Source organism: Gossypium arboreum, chromosome 6 (genome assembly GCF_025698485.1).
Source record: "Gossypium arboreum isolate Shixiya-1 chromosome 6, ASM2569848v2, whole genome shotgun sequence".
Lineage (NCBI taxonomy): Eukaryota > Viridiplantae > Streptophyta > Magnoliopsida > Malvales > Malvaceae > Gossypium > Gossypium arboreum.
Window position 1 is genome coordinate 138,080,119 of NC_069075.1, and position 22,730 is coordinate 138,102,848.

At 32.1% G+C, this 22,730-nt stretch overlaps 2 protein-coding genes and 1 long non-coding RNA gene across 4 annotated transcripts; 2 read left to right on the plus strand and 1 right to left on the minus strand.

Annotated features, from left to right (window-relative positions):
* Positions 1–1,515: 1,515 nt before the first annotated feature.
* LOC128293880 (uncharacterized) lies at positions 1,516–2,798 on the plus strand. The gene is made up of 2 exons (XR_008283997.1): positions 1,516–1,635; positions 2,234–2,798. It is a non-coding gene; the product is annotated as an uncharacterized LOC128293880 (long non-coding RNA).
* Positions 2,799–12,034: 9,236 nt separating this feature from the next.
* Positions 12,035–15,496, plus strand: LOC108483979 (2,3-bisphosphoglycerate-dependent phosphoglycerate mutase 1-like). 2 transcript variants are annotated; one of them, XM_017787560.2, is made up of 9 exons: positions 12,035–12,267; positions 12,757–13,022; positions 13,243–13,466; positions 13,641–13,759; positions 13,901–14,057; positions 14,149–14,250; positions 14,351–14,470; positions 15,056–15,123; positions 15,195–15,496. In XM_017787560.2, the coding sequence occupies exons 2-8, from the start codon at positions 12,758–12,760 to the stop codon at positions 15,098–15,100; spliced, it is 1,032 nt and encodes a 343-aa protein (XP_017643049.1). In that variant the 5' UTR covers positions 12,035–12,267; position 12,757; the 3' UTR covers positions 15,101–15,123; positions 15,195–15,496. The 2 variants fall into 2 exon arrangements, with proteins under 2 accessions (XP_017643049.1, XP_017643048.1); XM_017787559.2 differs by having other exon boundaries at positions 15,203–15,496.
* Positions 15,497–15,593: 97 nt separating this feature from the next.
* LOC108483980 (uncharacterized) lies at positions 15,594–19,291 on the minus strand. The gene is made up of 6 exons (XM_017787561.2): positions 18,893–19,291; positions 18,051–18,143; positions 17,795–17,971; positions 17,264–17,362; positions 16,634–16,876; positions 15,594–16,242 (listed from the first exon to the last, which is right to left on the minus strand). Exons 2-6 carry the CDS (start codon positions 18,123–18,125, stop codon positions 15,832–15,834), a joined length of 1,005 nt encoding a protein of 334 aa, XP_017643050.1. The 5' UTR covers positions 18,126–18,143; positions 18,893–19,291; the 3' UTR covers positions 15,594–15,831.
* Positions 19,292–22,730: the final 3,439 nt, after the last annotated feature.

Below are 22,730 nucleotides of genomic sequence, written 5' to 3' on the forward strand. Positions count from 1 at the left end.
TTAGCGTCTCTTTAGGTAGGCATTGAAGAGACAACTCTGCGGCGCATCTCCTTAAGCCTACTTAAGGAGATGCTTCTATCATGTCTTTTTGGAACTAACCAATGGAGATACTAGGCTACATCTCTCTGGATTACCTATGGAGACGCTTTCTCACATTTCCTGAGCTATCGATTGTAGAGACTTCAGTCATTATCTCCGTAGGTCGCTAAATTGTTTTGCACAACTTAAACACCGAAATGTTCTGTATTATTAAAGGAAAATATGTAAATACACTACACAAATTTATTGTTTGTTGTGAAATATATAGGCATTTTCTTTTTATTTTTTGCTTATTTGAATCGATTGTTTGTTATTTTAAATCGATTCTTATTGTTTTAAATTGATTCTTTGCTTCTTTGAATCGATTCATTATTGTTATTTTAAATCAATTATTTGCTTCTTTGAATCGATTCTTTGTTGTCTAACTCGATTCAAACTTCATGATTCAGAGTGTCATTTCCTATTTGATCTTTTTGAATTCCATATTCAATGTTGCTATCGGATCGATTCTTTTTAATGAATCGATTCAATACATTTCTTATGTACTCATAGGTGCTATATTGGATTTGAATCAGATTTCGGATCGACCTATCTTGATTGACTGCCTCCATTATGTTGTTGTTAGCAAATACCACTATTTTTGGTTTTGGATCTTCCGAATCATTCCTACAAGAGATTCGTACCCATTTTTTTCTAAATTCACTGTTGATATTTCAATTTTTTTCCCTTATCAATACTTGCACAACTTTTTCCCTTTATCAAGATTGACTTACACCGGTGTAAATAAGTTATTTTTTAAGTTGACTCTTATTTAAACGTTGCCTTAGGTATGCATATCCTGACCCTTATACAAAAAGTTGGCCAAAGCGTATGTCGGCAAGTCTATCCCGACATTTAGGAAAGTGTCGGCCCAAAAGTGTTGTCTTAGGACCATTTTTCAGGCCTAATATTTTTGCCCAAACTCTCCCAAATTTTGGGCGACCTTTGGACTTGGGCAAGTAACTCGACTCATAAACAGGTCTATAATCCAAACCGTAGCAATTAGATTGTTAGGTCAAATCTTCTATTAGTCATGTATTATGTGTAAGTTATGGATTAAGTATTTTTTTTTCTAATTTAATAATTTTAGCTCCTATATTTTTTTGAAATTTGAAATTTCAATTATAACTCAAACAACGGTCATTATATCCATTAAAAATATTTTTAATATTATGTAGAAATAAAAATAAGTTGATATGACATTACACATGTGATAATAAATTTACTCATAAAATTTAAAAAAATTAATTTAACAAATTTAACATATATTATTTAAGTCGAACTAAAATTTTAAATTTAAAAAAGTAAATAAACTAAAAATACGGGATTAAAATACAAAGATTAACAATTTATGCATACTATAAGGAGCTAATAATAGAATTTAACAAAATAATTTTATCATTTAAATTTAAAAACTTAAAAGAAGCCATCACTTCCATCCAATTCTGCACGCACTCTTTTGATTTTTCTTATTGCCATCTTCTCCATTACTCTCCACCACTCTTCATTATTATTAGAAAAAATATTCAAAAAGTAGAAAACAAAGAGAAAAAGAAGGTATTTATTCTCTGATCTCAATGGAACTCTATCAATCTTTTTCTTTTTTCTTTTTTTCCATTCTATGTTTTTGTTATTTTCCGTTTGTTTCTCGAGAAAAATGAAAAAAAAAAGAGTTCCGTCTGTTCTTTTGCCTTTTTATTTTAAATATAAGATTGCAGATCTGTTTACTTGACTGATATAGTTGAAACCAACTAGAAAATCAAGTGAAAAATTGACTGTGCAATATCAAAATTTGTTTACAAAACCAGGGAGTATTACAGTTGAAAAACTGAACGATTATTTAAATTATTTTTATTTAATTACAGGTGAGAAACAAAAGTATATTGCTAACATATTTGATGTCGCTGGCATAGCGATTGTTATGTAAATTAAAGTCTTTTATCAGCATATGGAAATTGTTGGGATTTCGTTTCAAATATCTATCTTTCTATGCCCTTTTTAAGTGTTGCAATGAACATTTTGTTTCATTATGTTGTACACTTATTTCATTTCACAATGCTTGGGAAACCAGCTTCATTTCTCATCTCGTGTGTGCTTTCAGTTAGAAGTCCTGATTTCGTCTCTATTAACTGTTTTGTTTGCCACTACCATGTAGTTCACATAAGAATTCTATTCGCTCAATGGCCTGAAAAATACTGAGCACTCAACAGTTCCGTTGGTGCGAAATGGAGATAATTTAAGTATAGGCTAAAGCGTCAGAACTATGTTCTAATAAAGGACAAACCACTCGAAGAAGAGATATTTAGGAAAGCTCCGAAAGGTGTTTATGAAGGTCAATGGAGACACGAAGATCAATTCAATCTTTGATTCCATGCAACGAATTAATGGAAGGAAGTACTATTTTATATAATGTTACATTTTAATTCATGCGGTTTCTGACATTCAATGTGATTACTACTATTTGATCACAGATTTTTATCTCATATGATGATCCTTTGATGAAATGCTTGGATGATATTGGAGCGTGGAGATAAGATGCGACACTTTACAACTACTATTGGTTAGTGAAGACAACATAAACTTCCTAGTATTTTTGGACATGCTTGAGTTGGAATGGAGCTAAAAAAGGAAAATCACCTATTTTCTTTTTGTTGTTTTTGTTGTTATGATTCCCATTTTGTGGACATGTAATGTTAGATTTTGGTTTTCGACTTGCGTAACTCCTCTTACCCGGTCCAGTTATCAAACCCGAGTAATAAGACGCTACAAGTACATCATAATTTAAAATCTCAATTAATTATCAACAATTTATAATTAATCAAATTAGCATGTGATTCAATCAATTTTGAATTAATATTGAGCTTACGAAAGGTCAAAACTAAGCAGGAAAATTAATAGGGATTAAATTAAAACAAATTTAAAAAGGAAGGAAAAATCTGCATACAGAAGTCACACAACCATGTCTCTTGGTCGTGTGTGAAAGCTTAACCCATGTGTGATAAACCAAACGATTGTGTCACTAAACAGTGTACAAGAGTCATGCCTGTGTGAGATAGGCAACATGGTCGTGTGAGCAAACCGTGTAACTCTCTATACCCGTGTGCACCAAAATCACTTAAATTTTTATAGACCACATAGTTATACCATGACCCGTGTATAAAACATGGTCGTGTGCCAAGCCGTGTGTACTAGAAAAATGTCTTTTAAGAAAAACCAAAAGAGCATTTATATATATATATATATATATATCACTTCAATAGACCTTAAATGACCCTTTCACAATCATCTAATCAAACGCCAAATGATCATTCAAACAATCTCATGTTTAGTCACCAAGCTTACCAAATCATCATTCCATAACCAAGCATCAATCAAAGCATACCATTCATCACTTTCAACTATATACCAATCAACCACATCACCTAATATATTATCAATCAATCTTTATACCATGAATCACATAAACCAAATTACTTTAGCAAGACATTAACAATATAACCTTTTTCATCACATACTTTGGTATTATATACGTAATCTTCAAATGCCACAAAGTACAAAATGATCAATATGGCCATAAGACATCCTAGGTACATGCCAACACAAAAATGAAAACATCACCAACACTTGAGTCCTGGATTTGCCATTAAAAGCTAAGTTGACGATCGAGTTGAAAAGTACCTAGCCTATGCACATGAAACAAGAATGTACGCTAAGTATAACTTAGTAATATTTCTATAATATGAACATTAAAACATAATATAATATATTTAAAATGCCTAAGTTAAAAAATTAAATGATGTTATACAATTAACATGTCAATTGTGCCAACTCATGCACTCATTGTTTAAATTTAATACATTTTAGTGATGTTAACATATGGTAATTCTACTTCCTATATTAATTGATATCTCCATTCATATGATGGTACATTCCATCTCCATTTCTAAATCCATGATTTCAATGAACACTTCTATCAAATTCCAACTCATTTCACATTTGAATATTGCATTTCGAATTCCATTCCCATTTCTTATCCTTTTTTCATTTCAATAACAACAACTACATCTCATTTTTCATATATATTCATCTATAATTTATTTATTCATACTAATTATTGTTGAGAAATGTGCCCATTTTGTAATAAACATGTAATTGTTTTCTATTTATTTGAACAATGAATAAACAAATAAAGTTAATTTCACATTTCACTATTATGTCTTTTGTATTTCATCTTTTATATTTTGCATGCATAGTGAAATTGTGACAAGTAAATATTAGCATATTGATTGTCTAAGTTCAAACTAAAAATAAGTGGCATTGTAAGAACGTTTACATTGCGAGAAAGGCAACTTACTTAAGTAGATAATCTAAATGAGTCTATAATCCCGTAAAAGAATCAAAGTGAGCATTTGATTCAAATACTGAGAAGGATTATTATGTCGTCTACAATTTCAATTGGGGAGATGGCTAGAGCAGTTGACTCCACGGGTAGAGACATAGGTGTATTCATTGGTAGAATGATACATTGGATTGGACACAAGATAAATTAATTCTAAGTCTATTTGTGAATTAATTCACTTGTGACATTCATGGTGTGATTTACCTAAATCATGAATTACTCACTAACCATACGTATGCAACTCATGTGTTTTGATGTAAGTGGAGGCTTAAGCTCTAAAAATGATATAGCCCATAGTCGGTATGTTGGGTACATGACTTGCATATGACATGGTTTTACTAGCCACAATAGAATTCATAGCTCAATTAAAGAGTTAATGATATCCTCTCATTGGCATTATGTGGATTGATAAATATGGAACATGATTACGGGTTGCTTGTTCTCGAATGAGCAATTTGTCATAGTCATTTGTTGATAGTTATCATATTAATCATTAAGAAGACATAATGGTGACAATGAGATAAAATATGATTGTATTCAAGGATATCATATAAGGCTAACACACACATGACAAGGTCATTGGACAAAGCAGTTGAATGAATTGCTTTCGTAAAGAGTATATAATAAGGAGTTTTCAATTATAATACTTCTTGTGGACTGACTCCATGATTAAGTAATTGTGAATTATCAGAACCATACTTCTGGACATAATTGCAATTGCTAGAGCCTAATTGTATATGTACAATTGGTCCCTCCGCTAGCTCAACAAAAGCTCGATCGGACTGTATTTGAATCAGAAGAAAATTCTACGACTTTGGAAATAATTTAAATGAGTTGATTTATTTAATGTGGAATTAAATTAGGTGGTTGCAAGATTTGTTCAACTAGAGAATTTGATTAAAGAATTTTCTTAAAAAATTAATTTGATTTTTGAAAAAATTATTTTGATAAAGTAAAATTAAATTAATCAAATTAATTAAAATTAATATGATACTTTTGGAAATTAATTTTCAAGTCAGACAATTGGCCCAATGTGTAATTAAACTTAAAAATTGGACTTGAGATTGTAAATTGGGCATGGGAGCCCGAATCGAGATCAAGACCCAAAAACTGATCGAACCAGACCTGGTATGTGAAACCGAGCTGACGGTCCAACCAGTGGCTAGAGCAGACTGATCGGGTTGTCATTGACTCGAACCGAACCAATGGCAACCGAATTGGCTCGGGTTGCCGTTAGGGTGTTGCACCTGCATAACTGTACATGGCAGTGCCGACAACTGCGACGATAGTGTCCGGATGGCCAACGGCGGTTGGTATTTGGTGGTTAAGTAGTGAAAGAGTTACACTCCTATTAGGACTTTACTAGAGAATTTGATTTCAGTTAACTATTCCAAAAATAATAATATTTTAATAGTTTAATATTAAAATTTAATTTAATACTTATCTTAATAGTATTTTATTAATTTGATATTAAAGTGATTATCTTAATATTAAATTTAATTTAATTTTTATCTTGTAAATATTAATTTAATTTAATATTAACTTAATATTTATATTATATTAATTTAATATTAAAGTGATTAAATTTAATCATAGTTGAACTCTCTAAACTCCCTCTATATAAAGAAAGTCTTAGGTCATTATTCGACACACACTTGAATTCAAGAGAAAGTTGTAGAGAGAAAATTTTTTGAAGAGATTATTTCGAAAAATTTTAGGAACAATGGTTTTCTCAATTTCTTCCTTTTTGGTTTTGATGGTAGAAGCAAAATGATGAACAACCTTTCTTTTCATATTCTTTTTTTTGTTTTTATCATTTTATACTTTCTAATTTTAATTAATGAAAATTTTATTCTTCTTTTATTTTAATATAATTAACAATCAAAAGCCCCACCACCCGTCGACTATGTCTTCTAATGGTTCAATTGCCATTTAAGTCTTTTAATAATTAAAATCTTTAGTAATTCATTTTTTACGTCTTTTATGATTTAGTCTTTTTTCCTTAATTAACCATCTAATCATCACAATTTCTAGACCAAACTTCAATATACTTATATTAAAACTCCACAATTATTTAATAAAATTTTTTTACTAGCTCGGTTTATGAAAAAGAGGTCCCGATACTTTATTTTCTAAAACCAATAACTTTTGATACAAACCACTTATACTTTGACTAACTAACCAATTAATAAAATTTATAAAATTAAAATTCAGAGTAACACTACATTTATCTTGTAAATATTGTTAAATAATATTTACAAACTTAACCATCGAAGAACGGGGTTCCTAAAACCACCGTTTTCGGCACCATTAGAAACCGAGATGTTACAACTTGTAAGCAAGCTACATTTGGAAACTTGATATATCAAGATAATTTAATTATCTGGTTAGTATTTTTTTAGTGATTTATTTCTATTATTAATAATTGATTAGTAATATGGACTCAGGCCCCACCGAACATTGTACTAGAGTCAATAGAAATGCAAACCACGTCTCTCTGCACATTGTGCTATAGAGGCGCACTATGTCTCACTGACTAGAGGTAGAGACACTATAACACCCCGAAAGTTGCTACAGTAAAAAAGTGAGATATTATTTTTGAAACAATAAAATAAGGAAATAAAGCGAAAAAAAGGAAAAAGTTTGAGTTATGTCAACAAAATCTATTTAGGAAGTATATTATGATGTATTAATTAAAGAAAGGACTAAATCGCAAAACTAAAAAAAGCTTTGCAATCCAAGAGTAAATACTCAAAATTTAAGGGGTTAAAGTGTAAATATAAAAAAATTGAAGGACTAATAGTGAAAATATTTTAAGGGTGGAAGGATCTAGAAACAAAAGATAATGGATGAATTAGGACCAAATTGAATAAATAAAAAAAGAACGAGGGATTAAATTACAATTTTACTAAAATAAGAGATGATTCAATGGAAGAATTTTGAAAGATCATAACGGACAAAATGGTTATCTAGCAAGAAAGATATTTTGTAGAGTAATGATGATGTTTGTGATATTTTAGATTAAATAAATAATAAATATTAGTTTATTAATATTTTGATTTGACATTTAATTATATTTTGATTATTTTATTTAGTATATAAGGAAAGAAAGATGATGAATTCTCTTCATCTTTCCATGCTACTAACGGGAGAAAAGAAAAGAAAGAAATTTTTTTCTTTACAATTTGGTACTTTTATCAAAAATCCATCATTTTTACTTTGAAATTAAAAGAATTTACATAGCCACTAAGAGAAAGAAATAATAAGGAGACTATGGGGAGCTAGAATATCAAGTTAGATTCAAGAAAATAGAAGTTGGAGGAGAGAGAAAGTCAAGTTAAAATTTGGTTTAAAGTGAATAAGGTATGGATGTTAAGGTTTTATGTTATTTTTTAAGTTTAATAGTGATAGAAAATTATAAAAATGGTGTTAAAGTAAAGATTTCTCATGAGGAAATATTGTGTTTTTGACATGTTGATGAAGAGAGAAGTTGAGTAAGTGGTAGGAAAAGGGCAAAATAAGAGATTTTGCTAGAAAAGAGGTAAGTGTCCATGAACTTCCTTGTTATTTAAGGATTAAAATGTGATCTTTGTAAACTAAGTGGTAACTAAGTAATATATATATATATATATAGTGTGTGTGTGTGAAATAATTTCTTAAGTGAAGGAGGAAATTATAATAAAAGTATAATAGTTGGGTTATGTGTTAGCGAAAAATATACAAAGTATTAGATAAGTGAAATTATGGAAAATGTGGAATTTTATGGAAACAATGGCTAAATTGAAAGACTTGAGAAATATATGTGGTGGAAATAATACAATTGAAATACATAGAAATTTGATGTGGAAAATGAGATAGTGGAATTAATTATATAAATTAAGTAAGATGTCAAAGAAAAATTGTGTAATAATGAATAGAGAACTTTTATGGAAAAAGGTGATTAAATTGGAAAGTTATAAAAGTTTACAATGAAATATTGATAATGAAGCACATAGTGAAAAATGAAAGAATATATGAATTTGTAATCCAAACTACAATTATTTCCTATGTTGTGAAAATTAAGGGTTAAATCATAAATTTGAGAAAATTTACATTAGAAATAGAAAAGTGAAGTGCTTAATACTTAAAATGAGAAAAATTGATGTTGTAGTAAATTTTGGAATATTAATAAGTATTGAATTAAATTATATGTGTTATTAAAAGTAAAATATATTGCTACACGAAATATTGTGCTAATGATTAAATTACAAAATATATAAAAGTGATATGTGAAATACATGATAAGGATTATTAGTGAATTATAGATGAATATTGAATTTAGAGTTATATTACATGTATTAAAGATAGTGAAGATATAAGTATATAGATTATTGTTACAAGGATTAAATTGTAAAGTATGTAAAAGCATTATGCGAAAAGTGTAAAAGTGATATGTGTGCATGATATAATTTGCCCAAGTAGACGAGATTAGAACTACTAGGATATTAGTGGAATGCCATTAAGGGACCCTAGTCCGCTCTTAGATTATTAGTATATTAGTGCTCTCTGTTTAGCACATTTGTGCTCTCCGTATAGCACTTTAGTGCTCTCTGTTTAATAGTGCATAATAATGTACCTCTATATCAATTTTATATATCCTAAGTGTTCTGTTTAGTCTACTAGGCCTCTGCTAAAAAAGTAAATAATTTTCATTACAAGGTAAAGGTTTATCTTCGATTCATGTTTAAAATGTTGAATTAGTAAAGTGAAAACGTAAGTAATTTGAATGTATTTGAGGAAGTATAAGAAAGACAATGACTAGTAAGTTAAATATGTAAAAATAAATTGTGAAAGAAATAGTGAGGAAATCAAGAAAAATTACACTAAATGGTGAAATTCGATACATGTATAAAAAGAGTAGTAATTTTTATAGGTTGATTTGAGGACTTAAGGATTAAATTGTGAAATAAGTAAAAAGTTACAAATGAATATGATAAATAAACAAAGAAATGATATATTGGGAATTAAGAAATTTAATAGAATTTGAATATCATGGGTACTTACTAAGTCTTCACCGACTTAACGCGTTTATTTTCAACGCGTAGGTATAGTGATTTTGAAGAATTGTTGTTGAGGTTGTGAGCATCCATCTCATCACATCTCCAAGTGCCAAGAGGGTATGTTTCAAAATTTTAAATAGAATGGCATGTACTTAGGAAGATCAACTGTGTACCGAGTAGTAGGGACTAAAATATAAGTTAATTTAGTGAAAACTTTTTTTTAATGTTCAAATATATTAGTGATTAGCCAAAATCACTTTGGCACCAAATGTAATATTCCTATATCAGGTTCCTTGGGTCAAACCGGGTATAGGGGTGTTACAGACACAAAGTATGCGTCTTCTCTAAAAAGGTTATAGAGACACAAACAATGCAACACAAATATGTGTCTTCGCTGACCAGAAGTAGAGACACGAATAATACGTCTCCTTTAACAATGCTATCAAGACGCAGACAATACGTCTCTACAAACTGAGCTATAGTGTCGCACACATGTGTCCCCACTAACTAAAGGTAGAGACACAATGGATACGTCTCTATTGATATGCTTATGAAGATGCATGTCTCGCGTCACCATAGACTGAGCTATAGCGTCGCATACATGCGTCTTAACTAACTAGAGGTAGAGACACAGTGGATGCTTCTCTACTGACACAGTGAAGATGCATGTCTCGCATCACCATAGATTGAGCTATATAGTCACGTAAATGCGTCTCCACTAACTAGATGTAGAGACACAATGGATGCATCTTCATTGGCTGAGCTATGTAGACGTGTGAGTTTTTGCATCGCCAACCCTAAGAAGACATACCCAATGGTGACGCATGCGAATGCGTTGCCAAACTCTATAACGACGCCATTTCGTGTCTCATTAGAGTTCTCGAGTGTCACTATTGACCTATCTTGTTGTAATGTTACTAGTGTCTTTGACCGGGATTCGCTTGATATCGACTCACCAGCCCTATTGTGAAACAAATATCTGAACGTGTACATAACATAACGTACATGAAACTTCCTGCTACCGAAGCATAATGAACTTTTCTCATGTACTCTCTTTCTTTTACTATCTTAAGACAGTCCTCCAAAGAAAGATGAAGCCATACTACAAAGGGTTGAGTTCCCTTTTTTGAATATGTATTTGCATAACTTTCTAATATTTTGTCCATGTATGAAGCTTGTGATAATGTTATCATTTTGGTTTTTTATTATCCCTTAGTACTTGAATACCTAGAACAAAGTTAGGATTTCTCAAGTCCTTTATGTTATATTGTTGAGTTAATCACAATTTAATCGATAACAATGTCCCTATACAATTTCCAATGAGTAAAATGTTATCAACATTAGAATGAGAAAGATCACCTTTCCATCCCTAATATGTTTATAAACACAAGGTTCATTTAAGTTTTACTCAAATCTAAAAATTTTGATTGCTTGATCAAATTTTTAATTTGATAAGCAGAATACTTACTTAAATCCACATATAGATCTAAGCAATTTGCAAACGTTGATTTTGTTTATATAAATGCTCTTTCCAATATTTCATAATATTGAAATAATTTACATCCAGCAGGAATTTACTTCCAATTTATTTTCCAATCCCCAAAACAATTTATTATATAAGTTTTGGATTTGTTGAAACCATATAGGTCTTTTGCACTTGGGTTATACCTTAATTTAGTTTTTATATGATTTGGATAACTTTAAGGCAAAAGGCCAGGATTCCTAACAGCCCATGGCAAAAGAACAATGCTAGAGCATATTCTTTAGGATGCCAGCAAAGAAGTATTAGGCCCCCATAAACATGAAGTGTCCCCTTTTTTACCTTGGAAAAAAAACAAAGCAAAATATAAATTGGTCAAAGACCTCAGATTTTGGGGTAGGTTTTGGTAGGTGTGACAAAAAAAAAAAAAAGCCCCTTGAATGATACATTAAGCACGTGTAAGATAAAAAAACCCACCAAAAGATGGGGGGTTGGAGAATTGGAAAATGGAGTTAGGTGCTTTAACCTTGAGGCTTTGAAGGGTTGCTTCTTTTTCTTTATTCATTTGTTGGAGTTGAAGTAGCGTATGGTCCTTACAATCTCATCAAGGGTTGTCAAACATAGTATTTACCTTTCAAGTTTTCCAAATTTAATTTTGATTATCATTTGAATCATATATTTTATAATTCTACTTGTAATTTTAAATATGTTTTAAATTTGGAAATTAATAATGGTGACTCATAGTGTTCCTTTTATTATAATAAAGTTTTAATTATAAAAAGATTAAGTAGTCTTAAAATAGTATCATGCGACTGACAAATGTCTATAAATAAATAAAAATATTTTAGAAAAGAAACGCATTATAAATTTTAAAAGTCACTCGAATACATTACAATTTTTAGCTTGCTATTTTAAAATACTCATAAAAAATCATGCCATTTTGGATAATAAATTTAAATGTAATTAGGATTAAAATCTTAACTTTAAAAAGATAATGATTAAAATGATTAAATTCAAAATTTATGTATATTTCAATAACTAATAACAGAATTTGAAAACGAAGACAGAAAACGTGGGAAAACAAAATCAAGAAAACACCCAAGAAAATCCCAGCTTTTTCAAGGTTACTGAAGAAACAACAAAAACTGCAACTATAGTTTTCTTATATAAACCCCACCCCAAAGTCAGTTTTTCCAGGTACCCATCAACGCTAAATACCATCTTTCTCTTTCAGCATTGCGTTTCTTGCTTCTCACTTGTTGTCTTTCAAGGTTTGCTTTCTTCTTTCTTCTTCATTTTTTCTGTATTGAAACTTTTACTGTGTATTTGATTTATGGAACAAAACCCCATATGGGAAATGTTAACTTTGAGCTTTTGATCGGAGTTCCCTTTTTTATTTCTTGGATCTGTCATATTTTATAAAATATAGGGTGTTTGCTAAATTCTTGTTTCTATGATCGTCTTCTTGGCGGCCAAGATATTTGCCCTTTCTTCACTTTAAATGAATGGCTTTGCAAGTTTTTTATTTTTCTTGAGTTTGTTGCCTCTCTTTTAATGATGATTTGAGCTTTGTTAAATTTGCCTTTAACCCTAATTTAACTACTTATTTAGAATGAATAAAATCCCTTAGTGGCATAATCATTGGTGTTTTGTTTGTCTATAATGATGACTTTCTTTTTTCCTATTTGTGCTTCATTTTTGTCTAGTTATTGAAGGTGTTCTTAGATTTGCACTTTGCTTTGCTTATTTTGGATTTTCAGAATGGCCAATGCTATGTTGCAACAAACAGTTGGAGGAACTCTTCAGCTTCTCAGCAATTCCGGAACTCACTGCAATGTCGGGAACCGTTCGGTACGGTTGCTTCCCAAGGGGTTTAAGTTGGAAGTTGAGTTCTCAAAGAGAGGGATTTATAGTTCGGGAAAGAGGAAATTCAACGTTATTCAGGCATCAACGTCTCAAACCTCTGTTGTTGGTCCTCTTTTAGCTCCCTCAAGTAGTGACACCGTTGATTCTCACATGAAATCAAGTAAGCCAGATTGTCCTAGACATAGTTTCTTATTCAGTTAGCAAATAATATACCAAATGACAATGCTCCATCTTCCTTCATGATTATAAGCCATCGAACTGCACTATTGATTCCAACTAATGCAAGTGATTTGGTATTTCCTCATAACTTGGGGAACAAGAATTAGGTTCTTTTTTGGGGGGAATAATCTGATCTTTAATTTTCGGGATATTCATTGCAGATGAGGTAGCTTTGATACTGATTCGCCATGGTGAGTCTTTATGGAATGAGAAGAACCTTTTTACAGGTTGTGTTGATGTGCCATTAACCAATAAGGGAGTAGAAGAGGCAATTGAAGCTGGTCATAGAATCAGCAACATACCTGTTGACATGATATACACATCGTCACTAATTCGTGCACAGATGACTGCTATGCTAGCCATGACTCAACATCGCCGCAAGAAGGTGACTTGATGATACTTGGCAGTTGATGCTGCCATTGATAAAACCACTGACTTGTTTAGATGGTTTCGAAGTTATTTAAAACCTCATATCTACTTACTAGAAGTCCAAGAGCAGTTATTTTGTCATTCTTTGATTGATTAGACTGATAACCTATTAATATTGACCTGATGATAGGTGCCAATTATCCTTCATAATGAGGATGAGCGAGCAAGAGCGTGGAGTAAAATATACAGTGAAGACACCATAGAACAATCGATTCCTGTTATAACATCTTGGAAATTGAATGAAAGAATGTAATATTTTTTTTCTTTTTCTCCATATCATGACTAATCAAGTCATATTGCCAATGCCTTTCTGACGTCCTCTTATTGGCTGCCTCAGATTTTTTTCATTTTTCTTGCATGAATCATTCATTTACTATCTTCTTCGTGCAGGTATGGAGAATTACAAGGTCTGAATAAACAGGAAACTGCGGGTAAATTTGGTCATGAAAAAGTTCACGAGTGGCGCAGAAGTTATGATATACCCCCACCCAATGGCGAGAGTTTGGAAATGTGTGCTCAAAGAGCTGTTGCATATTTCAGAGATAATGTAACTTCTATATCTGGTTTTATCTATCATCAAATGATTGAAGTCCTTTAATACGACATAGTAGCGCCTCATAGCAAATCTTAATTTGCAGATTGAACCCCAACTTTTATCTGGAAAGAATATCTTGATTTCTGCCCATGGGAATTCATTAAGATCCATTATCATGTATCTTGACAAACTAACCTCCCAGGAGGTATGGACCCTTCTTTCGGTTCCATTCGGGATGTTTTCAATTTTTCCTAGTACTCTTTTTCTTATTATGCTGTATTCATTTTGTATTCTTCACGGGACAGGTTATTACTTTAGAACTATCCACTGGGATACCCATGCTTTACATTTTTAAAGAGGGAAAGTTCATTAGGAGGGGAAGTCCAGTAGCACCAACAGAGGCTGGAGTCTACGCTTACACTAGGGTATGCAACTTCCTCTCAGCATTATTATTGATATGTCATGGACCTGTGTAAAATTAGTTTATTCTACTGCTTTTATATATGTGATTTTGCTTCATGAAGCAAGAAATTTATAAAAGAGCTTTGGAAATAAAAAAGGACTAAGTAGTTGCTTTTTCAGTACTTTTTGAGAAGGAAAGGAGGTAGGGAATCAAGAAATGTTTGGGTTTTCAAACTTTTCCTTGGTCCATGCTTAAAGTCTTAGAGCTTGAGGAATGGCCTCGGAACTTCTGTGCAGAAAGGAAGGTGTTATCTATATATCCACATATGGCCATAGCTTTCTATCATAAAAGTAGCTTTACTTGGAAATAACTTGATTATGAAAGAAGCTTTTCTTGCTGAATTCATCATGTTGACACTATGCTTTGTTTTCTATCTTACCATTGATACCATAGAGATCTCGACCTCAAGAGGAAAAACAAGAAACTTTGCATTAGGATATACTTATCTCTTTATCATCTTGTTTTTGATGACTCTTTCAACCCTTTTACCTAGGATTATTAAGCTCAATTTAAGAGGACTAATACTTCTACCAATTAACTTTTGCAGAGGTTGGCTCAATACAGGCAGAAGTTAGATGACATGTTGACTTGACATATGTCCTTTTAAGTATAGAGGTAACATCGGATCCTGTATGCTAGCCCTCTTTCCGACTCTCGATAAATGTTAAATTTTTTTTTCTATTAAGTTTTCCAGGGCCGTCTTTTTGCATCACTACTGACATCACCATCTACGATTGTTCTGGTTACAATGTTGGACCAATAGCTCCGAAGGTTAGCTGTCGTCCAGTTGATTTTTCATATGGGTGCAGCAAAGTAGTTGCAAGTCCCTGCAGATGATTAGGTTAGGTAGGTGTGCTATAGATATACAATACTCATTTCCAGTTTTTACCGTCTTCAGTTTGTTGTGAAAATATGGACAGACGGGTTTGTCTTTGTATTAAGTTCGATTTTTTTTTTTTTGGTGCAATAAGAAAAAGTTTATCTGTTACTTTCTCTCTCTGTCTGTATGGAATGTTAACTAAGATACTATTACTTAAATGCCAAGGAAACCTTAATAAAAAAAGAAATAAAAAGAGAAAACTGCATGGTTAACCTATGTTGCATAAACTTTTAATCAAAGAGTGAGAAATGATAAAACAAGACAAGCTGTTATCAAAAGGATACATCAAATTAACCGAACGAAAAAACAATGAGATCCATTCAAAACGGAAGTTGTAATAGGCTTCATATTTCTAACTAGAACAGTTAAACAGTGCCGCTTACAGTCAGATCATCGTACCTTATTAGCCTCAGCCAAGACATGGTTCAAGTTTTGAGTCTCCTCTATCTGTAAAGCAATTCCTTGGAGCCATTACAATTATCACTGCCCTTAGTAACCAAGACACTTTTATCGGAAATGAGGCCTTCTGAATCTGAAACATGACTCGTGGAACCATCTACCTTGCCACTATCAGAGGCATCAGAATCAAAAGAATTCAAATCAACAGAAGATGTCGGCATGGGCTCTGGTGGAGCTTCTGATTTTGTCCAAAATGCGGGTATCCTCTTATCCTCTTCCCTCATCCTCTCAGCATACTTGTTGATGTCGAAACCTGAGTCATCGTTTCCACCAAAGGCAGACTCCAGTTTCTCCATTTCAAAAAGATCCTCCATTACTTTCTTGGTATTGGGATCATCAGTGTATACAAATTTTACTTTGTTTTGAGTCTTGGGCTCCAGAAATGGTTTGGCCACCTGCCAAGGAACAAACTTCCAATATTAAATCAATCACCCATATAAAGCATAAATGAATATGATTGCAGCAAAAGCAGATGCCCTTACACTAACAACTGATAGAAAAACAACCATAGTGCTGAAAACCGAAGCAAAAAGCGTAGTATAAAGAATCATAAAAGTTGGAAGCTACTTTAATCTGAATCTCTTCAGATCTACAAAATCTCTGACTTGGAACCCTATATCCAAATTCCATCTTAAGATGCTAGCAATTTCATACGCTTAAATAGATCTTTGTGTACTGTGCATAAATAATCATCTGAGCAATTTTCAGGGACATCCTTAAGAATCTCAGGGATAATTTTATTTCCTGGAAGAAAAGAACATAGAAGACAAAAATCAAAATGGTTACCGTCCAGAATGGTTCGAAGAACTTGGGTGGATTGTATAGTATTGCTACACCTAGACGCTCTGGATAATGTTCCTGTAAAACATGTGCTGTTTCCCGTGTCACTTTCAGCGATATATGTGACAAATTGAAGCCATTGAAGTCAATCAACCAGACCATCTGTTCTTGGTCTTCTGGAAGATTTAAAATTGCATTTTCCATGCAATAAACCAAATACCTAATCTGTCCTTTTGTTGATTTCGAGTTCTGCAATCAACACAAAACTGAGTTGTCAAGGCAAACCAATGCACAGCTAAGTAGTTTGCCCTAGAAACTTGCACGATAATACAAACTTACTAATCTATAAGACTATAAAACATGTCATTAGACTTGAGTTCACAAAAGACACTGATGCTTTGAGCTGTTATTCGGACTAACTAATGGCTTAAGAGATAAAAAGAAAATCCTACTGTTGCCATGACCAAAAATCTTAAACCATTAGATTGGGATCTATATGTTATTTGTTTCTTTAGTTTCTGTTAGCATAGGATAATATTCAGACATGAAATCTAATACTATAGGCTCAAAATTGTGTCTACTTTTATGTATTCCAGATATATGAATTATAGAGATATAGAGGAAGTCAGATGAAACCTGGCAACTAGGTCTCATAACAAGAACTGTTCTTCCATGCTTATCTATATAATTTGATCTGTAGATCTTTCCCGTCTCAGCTTCATGAGCAACCTCTTCCTACATCATAAATAATAAAGAAATAAAAAATTAAAAAAATTTCATTAAAATACCATATGTCAAAGGAAAAATTTTGACCTGAACCAGCTATTGTTCACATGAAAGAGGATAAAGCCTCTGACCTGCCTAATTACTGGAATTCTGCCTTAATAACTAGATTGAACATGGGTTTCTCTCTAAGGGTTAAATCCAGTGGACTTAAATTCCTACTTCAATGAACCATACCGAGTGCATGAAAACAATGCAAAAGAATGCAATTGCTAAGGAAGATCTAAGGCAACAGATTGTCAATTCCTAGACCATAGTACCCTCAAGTTTCTAAATAAAATAGAGAACTTGTTACGAGCATACTAAAACGGCCAAATCCAGCATGCATTTGGCACTTCCTATTGGAAACTACAGATAAATCATAGGAGGACGCATTTGGCATACCCAACGAATCTCTTCTGGTTTGTATTCTGCTCTCCATTTCAAGGTTTCTTTCAGCATTTTAGTAGCCTTCTTGACATTCCAGTTTCGTGCCCTTAAATATCTTGCTATGGCTGCATCAGAACAATAAATGGCCAACTTCTCAGGCAATGGTCCTATCAACCTTCTTATCTCACTAATCTGCGAACACCAAAATCTACGGTAGGTCAAAATGACCAATGAGAAACAAAGGATAAGGGATCATATAAACAGAACATACCTTTGCCTGCTGCTCTTCATTTATTAGGGACTTCTCAGAGCCATTTGAAGAGGATTTCTTTAAATCCGCACTCATAGTTTAACAAATGTTTCCCTGAATGTTGGCAGTTAAACTTAAATCCTTAGCAATTGTAGTATCATTAATCTCTGTGTCACTACATCTAATACATTTTGTGTTGCAAAAGCAAGCATTATATGAAATGCAATACAAATTCAAAATTATAACTCCTTCATTACAACTATTCATAACAACTAACATCAGATTGCTCTTTATTGGAACTTCTTTGTCAGTTTCTTGTTTCCTTTCCCCCCTTTTTACAGCCTTTAAGAAAACCATCTCTGTAAGAGACAAAAAGGAACCATTTTTAGTTCATTTGCTTCCTTTCATTCCTGTCCAGTTGAAACCAGGAATTCTTCTGCAAATTTCCCTTTTTTGGATCATAGCATGATCATCCATCATAGGAAACAAGATTATTGATCTACCACTAACACAATTGACTTTAAAGTAGACCAGATTGAAACAATTTAAACCCAAACCCCCTTTTCTTTTGTTGGTCAAAACAAGGATCTAACCAAAGAATAAACCAATTGATGTGACAGAGAATTCTGTATCTGGGATTGAAAACTTCTAACCAAACATAGCCATAGGATCCAAATCACATTAAGTTCACTTGATTACAAATTTAACCCATAGCTTAAAAATTTTAGATAAAAAACAGTCCAAAAATATAAATGAGAAAAATGATAGAAATAATATATGCAGTCAAAGGTTAAAATGAAAGATGTGAAGATCCAAAGAGAAAAAGTAAGTTGTGTATTTATGGTGAAAAATGGGCAACTAACCTGAAAAGTGAAGAGAAAACTTCAGGGGGATTGCAGGGTCAGAGATGATAAATACCAAAAAAGAAAGGGTCAACCCCAGAAAAGTAGGAATGCTGAAAGTTGGATTATTTTGATGGATTATAACGTTGAATTTCCGAAACTTGGGTTTTCCCTTTAACCCCCATTTTTATTTATTATTATTTGGGTTTGGATCTGTTTTACCTTTGTGTTCTCACAATTTTTGTGACAGACAGGGACCACATGAGATGACCTTTCCAAGCGGGAAAATGTTAGAGAAACCAGACAAAATTCAGAGGATACGATCATTGATATTATATATATCCAAGATTATAATAGTGGATTAGGAGTTTCCTTTTGAAGATTTTTTTAGATTCCATCACACCCTGTTTTTAATAAAAAAGAAAGGATTGAACTGTGTCAATTAAAGATTTGGCTTCATAATTTGTCAATTAAAGAGTAGCTAAATAAGTTTCAAATCTCCGCCGGGTTATTATTTTTTGACAGCAGAGCTTAGAACAATAAGACAGATTAGTGGTACCCACCGGCTTTACTATACTGTCCTACTACAGAACAAGACATGTTCCTGAGGAGTAAAATAACAAAAAATGTCTAGCAGGAAGGAGTATATTTTTAGTTTTTTCTCTTTGTCCAGAATTGAAGTATGTGCAATGTTCATTGTTTACATAAATTCTGGATATTCTTTCCTCCATTACAACTGCATGATGTGTTCATTACAGCATCCCAGATGGGAAAAAATCGAGGCTGAATGGCCCTTAGTCTATGTTTAAAAGTATTTAAGTCTAAGTAATGCTAATTAGATAGATTTTGAGATCGAAGTGTTTTTCATAGTCGGTAGGAGGAGCCAAGGGGCAACCCCTAAGCCAAAGTTATTATTTTGAAAAACAAGGACTCCTCACTTCAGAAAAAGAGAGTGGTTAGGGAGGAAGTGTGATGGGCGGCGGCAACGAATGACGGGGAGGGGAAATAAAAGATGCGGATCTACGCTTTTCTCTTCACTATAAGCTTGGGCAACTCCTCTTAATTTTATTTCTAACTGTGTTGTCACTTTCATCTAATTTGTACCTAAACACCCACTTGGTTTCTATAGTGGGGTGGTCACTATATCTATCAACTAAATTTGGGTATCTCTCAAATTGGTTCAATTCCTTCAGCAAGTATTTTTACTTGAGGATCTAGCAATTACCCTTTACATGGATCACTTATGATGTGTTTATCTTTGACATAGACAAGCTCTCTTGCATAACTAGCTTCCTTCTCCACTTGAGTTGGTTCATGAAGATCATTTTGCATCTTGAACATGCATCATTTTGATTTTCCTGATAAATTTCTATATTACTAATGTCAAGAGAATCCTTTTTAGAAAGAGAGTTAGATTCATAAAAAATAATATGTATAGATTTTTCTATCACTAAGGCTCTTTTGTTAAAAATTTTATAAACTTTGGATGAAATAGAATAATCAAGAAAACTAAATTTCGATTAACACTATTTGGATTTTAATTGTTTAAGATGTCATTCTTTCATTCCTTGTTTAAACAACACTTATGACAACAAGTTAGGAAAACACTTGATACAACAAGTTGGAAAATTTAAAGTGCAGTAAGTTTGTTGGTATTTTTAACTTGGATAATTTTGGTTAACTTTCTATCAGTAAATGATTTTTTGTTTTTGTTTAGATTAATTTTAATATTGTTGGGAGCTTCATTTTTGAATGGAAGAAGAAAAAGAAGAGGTTATTCAAAACAAACATTATCCTTATCAACTATAAAGTGGTAATTTTTCAAGAAAATGTGTGTAGGAGCAAATCTAGGTCATTGGACTTTAAATATCATTTGCAATCTTAGCCATTGATTTTAGAAAGATTTGGACCATTTTTAATAGTGATATCTAGCCATTTAAACCATTTGACTCAAGACTAACACTAGCTATTGGATTTAAGGGTAGAACCCCTCTTTTTTGAGAAAACAATAGTAGCAATTTTTCATGATCTTTTTGTAACGGCCTAATTTTCAGTGGTGTCGGAAATGGTGATTTGAGATCACTAAATTCGACAAATAAGATTGAACAAGATAGTAATTTAATATTTATGAGTCAAGTAAGAATTTAGAAGAATTTGTGAAATGGTGAAATTAGTGAATTAAAAGAATTTATTAGGTCAAACGGGTCAAAAATGAGGTATCGAGACCTCAAAGTTGAAAATCGAGCTATAAATATTTTTATAAATATTTATGGAGCGTCATTGAGTTAGTATTAAAGTTTCGTTAGAAAATTTTAACGCTTGGATGGCTAATTAATTAAAAGGACTAAATTGAAAATAGCGCAAAATTTGTTAAATTGTGAGTAAATAGCTTAAGTATTTAAAAGATGGATTTAAAGAGCAATTAGACCCAAAGGTTAATGGCTGGACGGTTTGGGTATGAAATAAGCAAGAAAACAATGTGAACAAAGGGTAAAATTGGAAATAGCATAAAAGTTAATAGTTAAATAATGATGTAATTGAAAAATCTAGACATTTCTTCATATTTTCTCAGCTAAAATGCCATAGAAGGTCTGGAGAAAGCTGGTTTTTCATATTTTATATCATGTGAGTTTAATTCTTACTTTTCTTGATAATTTTTATGTTTTTATGACTTTTACAATTAGGTCCACTTGTAGAATTCATTAGTTTTTGATTTTATGGGTGAAATTGGAAGTTACCCTGGATGGATAAGGAATTTTATGAAAATTATTATAAAATTTAAGTTCTAATTTTATATTAAGGTGGTTTTATTAAGTGATTTTGATAGGAAATGATATTTAGGACCTAATTGTGAAAAAGTTGTGAATTGAAGGTTTCTGTTGAAATTAAGAATATAAAAGGTTTTGAAATAGTTTATAATGATAAAATAAAGTGTTAATTGAGAAAAATTAGTTCAATTGATGGGTGAATTGAGAAGGACTAAATTGTGAAAATTGTAAATTTTGGGGTAAAAGTGCAATTTCGAAATTTGAACAGCATAAATTGTGAAGTGAAATAGAATTGAAATGGATGCTAATGAAGGAATGATTTTATAATTATAGATCAAGAAAACGAACTGAATCGTGGAAAGGAGAAAATTCAAGAATAGTCCCTGAATTTCTACGACTTTTACAAATTAGTCCAGGTAAGTTCATATGGCAAAGTTCAATGTTTTGATATGAAAATATTATGATTGTTAAAGTATTTTATTGTTGATGAATACTATCAATTTGCATTAACTAATGAATAATGTGTAACTAAAAGTACAAATTAGTAGGAATAATGGATTTGAGTGCTTCTATTCTGTGACCCTGATGAGTTGACGAAACATATGTGACAAGTGTGCCCGTTTAAGACCATAGCTGGGCTATGGCATCGGTGCAATGTGATAATGTGACTCAGATAAGACCATAGTCGGGCTATGGCATCAGATAATGTGATAATGTGATTCCGTATAAGACCATGTCTAGGATATGGCTTCGTGATGATATGTGAACCGTAAGAACATGGCAAGGCTATGGCTTCGGTGTGTGATGCGTATCAATGTGAAAGTCCATGGTTTACTATGGCAATGTGATAATGAAGCACTCAATTCCCTTATTGTTCCCTAATTTGACAATGAAGTAAATGAGAAATGGGCCTAAGGGAGTTAAATTGTGAGTTGCCATATGGAAATTATTCCAATGAGTTATTAATGAAATTGTGATTTGGAGGATGAAATAGTTAAACTAATAGATATATGATTGTGTACGATATTTGATATGATTTGTGTTTATATGCCTATGAGCTTACTAAGCTTCAATAAGCTTACTTGTGTGTG

What these genes read in the sequence shown, in the direction of transcription:
- LOC108483979 (XM_017787560.2), top strand. Translation starts at nt 12,758, where the DNA reads ATGGCCAATGCTATGTTGCAACAAACAGTTGGAGGAACTCTTCAGCTT. An exon ending in CTCAACATCGCCGCAAGAAG is followed by an intron (nt 13,467 to 13,640) that starts GTGACTTGATGA and finishes ACCTGATGATAG; the next exon opens with GTGCCAATTATCCTTCATAA. An exon ending in TGGAAATTGAATGAAAGAAT is followed by an intron (nt 13,760 to 13,900) that starts GTAATATTTTTT and finishes TTCTTCGTGCAG; the next exon opens with GTATGGAGAATTACAAGGTC.
- LOC108483980 (XM_017787561.2), bottom strand. Translation starts at nt 18,125, where the DNA reads ATGAGTGCGGATTTAAAGAAATCCTCTTCAAATGGCTCTGAGAAGTCC. An exon ending in ATGAAGAGCAGCAGGCAAAG is followed by an intron (nt 17,972 to 18,050) that starts GTATGTTCTGTT and finishes TGGTGTTCGCAG; the next exon opens with ATTAGTGAGATAAGAAGGTT. An exon ending in TTATGAGACCTAGTTGCCAG is followed by an intron (nt 16,877 to 17,263) that starts GTTTCATCTGAC and finishes TGTTGATTGCAG; the next exon opens with AACTCGAAATCAACAAAAGG.